The 4194-nt window shown below is 43.6% G+C and overlaps 1 protein-coding gene across 1 annotated transcript; it reads right to left on the reverse strand.

Moving 5' to 3' along the window:
• Positions 1-1619: 1619 nt before the first annotated feature.
• On the reverse strand, positions 1620-3673 carry LOC309438022 (interleukin-17F-like; the record flags this gene model as incomplete). The annotated part of the gene is made up of 3 exons (XM_082048926.1): positions 1620-1857; positions 2460-2704; positions 3647-3673. 3 exons carry the CDS (start codon positions 3671-3673, stop codon positions 1620-1622), a joined length of 510 nt encoding a protein of 169 aa, XP_081905052.1.
• Positions 3674-4194: the final 521 nt, after the last annotated feature.

The following is a 4194-nucleotide window of genomic DNA, read 5'->3' on the forward strand; positions in this document are numbered from 1 at the left end:
CAACCAAAGTGGAATAAGAGAAAGCCTGCACATATGTTCACCTTGGTCTAACTGCAGGTGAACAAATACAGGCTTCAAACCTCCACCAGCAGAAACCAGAGGTCTGAAAATCTGGCTTAGATCTGGGTGAAAGATGAGTAATGTGTCAAAAAAAAAGGAAAAAAAGGCAATGCAGTAGAAATCTGATAAAATAATGAACAGTGAGTCTTGCTAGGTTGTGCTCCTTGTGTAGCTACGGGGAATAAAAGGGCAATTCCTCCCTTCCTAAGGAGGAAATCCCACCCTGGAGGTGTTTATTCCTTGTTCCCTTGATGTGAAGGGATCTTCATCCCACTTCAAGCCCAACACCTAACATTTGGCTGGATAAAGGTCAAGTCAAATGAAGAGATTAAGCCATATTTGCACATTTCCCTACATTCCGGCTCAGCCAACCATCCAGGTGCTGGAGGACAAGGTTGTTTATAGGGATGACATCTTGTCTGGAAGAGGACAGGACAGGCCTTTCCCAGCTCACATGAACCAGGCTGGATCCCCAGCCCAAATTTCAGCTGCAGCCCTGCAATGTGTTATCTCCCACCTCTTTTTCCACCATCCCCAGAGACCATCTGGAGAACCTGGCTCCATTGCCAACTCCCCCTGTATAACCTCACCACTTTCAGCCCCTTTTTTTGCATCTTTTCATATATTTAGGCCGCAAGTTGTTTTGCGCTCCCTCTTACTCATATCGCTGCACCGGAAAAAACCTGATCTTTGCTGAAATCTCTCAGTGCTACTGCAGCACAAACCCATTCTCCATGACTGCTTTCATTTTGAGCTGCCATAATACGACGTTCTTTTAAATAAAATACAATTTTTATTCAGTGTATAAGTTATTGAATAAATACAGATAGACATTTACCAGGTTTTTTGATACTCTGGACACATACCAAATTATAAATACAGTTATAAATAGAAGATGTAATTAGAAATATAAACACTAATATTAATTCTTCACCATTTTAACACTAAATGCAAGTGGACTCAATCATCTCCCAAAATGTCCTGGAGTAATTCAGCCACTGCTCCCCATGGAGCAGCAGTGACACAAGCCTGGACTCTAATTAGAATCAGGCCTAGTGACACTTAGGTCAGATTTACACTAGAAATACGTGAGTGAGCAGGGAAAGGAAAGGGGCTCTGGGATGAGGAAGGGAGGGAGAAGGTGCAGGAGGAGGAATCTTTTGTGGCAGTGCTGTTTGGCATGTATACATTAGGGCAATTTGCTGCCAAGAACAACTTTTGAAACTTTAATTCATTTGAGTTATCAAATTGATTTAAGCCACAATTAAGGGAAAAAGAAAAAATAAAAAGCACTGCTTTACTCCCTCCCTACTCATAGACACAAATAAAACTTTTCCTCCGTTCCCTTCTCTCCCTTCCATCACCAGCAACTGGTGATTCCCACTCTAAAATCCATGAATTAACAGCAAGAATCAGTACTTTTAATCTGCTCAGATTTGGAAAGAAGTGTCGTATTGAAATCCCAGGATGCAAGGTGGGCGACTTCAGGATTTCTCCAAAGAGATGTTCATAGGAGACATTTCTTCTTCCCAAAGTTTTTTTTCTCCTGCTAATCCCTCCTAGGACTGGTGGTGGATGATGGGAGCGGCACACGTGCAGCCCACGGTGATGAGTTTCTTCTCCAGGCGGTAGGTGGGCAGGCAGCCCTGCAGCTCTCGCCGCAGCACAAGGATCTCCTGTTGGATGGGGACAGAGTTGAGGCTGTGGTCCTCCTGCCCCAGCGGGTTCACACAGCCGGACAGACGGCACTTGGCGTCGCGGATCACCTGGGGGAAGCGGTTGGGGTCTTCATCGAGCCTGGAGATGGGAACAGAAAAGGGCTTTGTGCGCTTGCACAACATGGTTTGGTAGGATGTTCTGGTTTATCTCCATGAAAGGACCACGTTCTTTATCCGTGTATCCTCATTATGAGACAAGGACAAATAATTTCCCCATTCTCAACAATTTTGGAATTAATTCCGAGAAACTGAATCAATTTTGGAAGGGTAATACTGCCATGTGTTTTTTTAGTAGTGGATGAATGGAGTGGATCTGGGTGAAATACAGAACTGATCACAAGTGGGTCATTCATTTTTGTTTGATTTTCTTTCAGCTTCAGCATTCAAAAACTTCTTTCAGCTGTGGAAATGTGAAATTACAATGTACTGACATTTTTCATTTCCTAGAGGAATAATTCTTTGACAAAGATCGACAAGAAACCATTCCAATGATTTCCCCTTGCACTGCAAACAGTTTCTCTTGGAGAAATCTCACCCAACATCAAAATGAAAGTGTCTGTCAAAAAGTGTTTGCAATATTCACAGGAGTCCAGGCTTTTGCTGAGAACCAGCCACTGTTCACCATAAAAAAATACCTGTGTAGCATGGTCAGTGCAATTTAGATAACAACTAAACAGTTACCTGTAATCCCAAGGAGCAAGAGACCGGTTCCTGACATCATGGACCATCCTAAAGGCATGATCTGAATTGCTGATACGAACGTCAACTTTCACCGTCGTGGGGAATTTGAGTTCCTTTTGGTTCAGGCAATCTTCACTAAATCTCACAGTGCCACCGTTCTTGTTGGGTTGAGGAGGAACCACCCTCCTATGGGGTGAGCTCCTTACGACGAGTGCTAGAACCAGCACCAAAACCAGTGATCTGAACTGGGAGAGAGAAAGTTGTCGTTGGCTCAGTTCAGTCAAGAGAAAGAGAGTACAAAGAGCTAAATCTTGACTAGACTGGGCCATCAATGGACCATATAACTAGCAAGAGGAGAAAAATGCAGATCATAAGTCCCATCCTGAATTCCTTCACTGGGCAGTGGCTGATCTTCATACTTATACTTGAGCAGGAGGGACCAGCAGGAGCAAGTGGCGCAATGATGCTAATAATAATAATACTCCATTACAACACATGCTGAACTCTGATTCAAAATCTGACTTATAGTTGGCTCTGCACCAAGAAGAGCATCTCTCCAACAAGCTATGAAAGGTCCTCTTCCACAGTCAAACAGCAATGTCTTGTGATCTACAAGGTGGGTAAGGACTCAGCTGAGCCCATGCCTAAGCTTAGAAACCCGGATAAGCCATACACTTTATCAGGACAAGAAAGGCTGGCCACCTAGCATCTGTCTGCGGGAAATTACCCTCTCTTGATGATATCTGAGATCCTTGTGCCATTTCCAGGAGCTCAGGTTTTAGGAAAAGAAGACAGATAAATGCAAAGCTTTTCATAAAATCACAGGATTTGACAGTACTACAAATACTAGCCAGGTTGACATTTTAATGCGCATTCACTTTACAATGACATTTGAGTAATTTTGATAGCATGTTGCCTGAGAAAAGCACTGTCTCTCCCAATCCCACATCAGCATTGCTGCCCTTACAGATAAATAATGGGTAGTCAGTTGCCTTCTTGTCACTGAATCATCAAAATCATTTGCAAAAGCTCAAGAGAGAAAGCATCTGTATCAGACAGACATTCCGTTCAGTTCCCACTAAGACCAATAAGAGTTCCTCCTAGATAACAGCATCATGAGATCTTCATTCTGCTTTTTCTCTTGCAGTAAATATATCTTAACGCTTATGCCAAATGTAAGTACTTACCATGGCAGCATAGCTGGCAAAAGCCATGGCGATGTCTCTGGTGCTTTGGATGGATGCACACAGCGACAAAGCGCAAGAGTTCTACTTCTCCGAGACCTCTTCCACTCCGCGTGTGTCTCAAAGCCAGTTGTAGTCTCCTTTTTATAGCGAAGCCCAACCACTACCATCCTTTCCACTGCAGCATACAGCTGGCCTACCTGACCTGAGGTTAGGAGCTGATATTTCATATTCTAGCCCACTTCCTTCCGTCTACCTCCAGAAAGAAGAGGGCAGATACTATGTCATCAGAATCCCGAATCAGCCAATACAGTTGATGCAGGCAGATAAAGAGATAAGGAAAGAAAAGGAGATTAAAAAAAATTTCAGACAGGTTTTTTTTTTCCCTTCCCACCCCTTCTTTCTAATATTAGTGTTATCTCACCACAGACCCATCTGTGGATGCACTTCCACGTGCCTCACACAAACCAAACGGCAGACATCAGCAAGCTGCCAAGTCAAGCACCCAACAAGGGTTTCAAAATGAGGACAGGATATGGAACTGCACAGCT

This window comes from Streptopelia decaocto, assembly GCF_964273445.1.
Source record: "Streptopelia decaocto genome assembly, chromosome: 3".
Lineage (NCBI taxonomy): Eukaryota > Metazoa > Chordata > Aves > Columbiformes > Columbidae > Streptopelia > Streptopelia decaocto.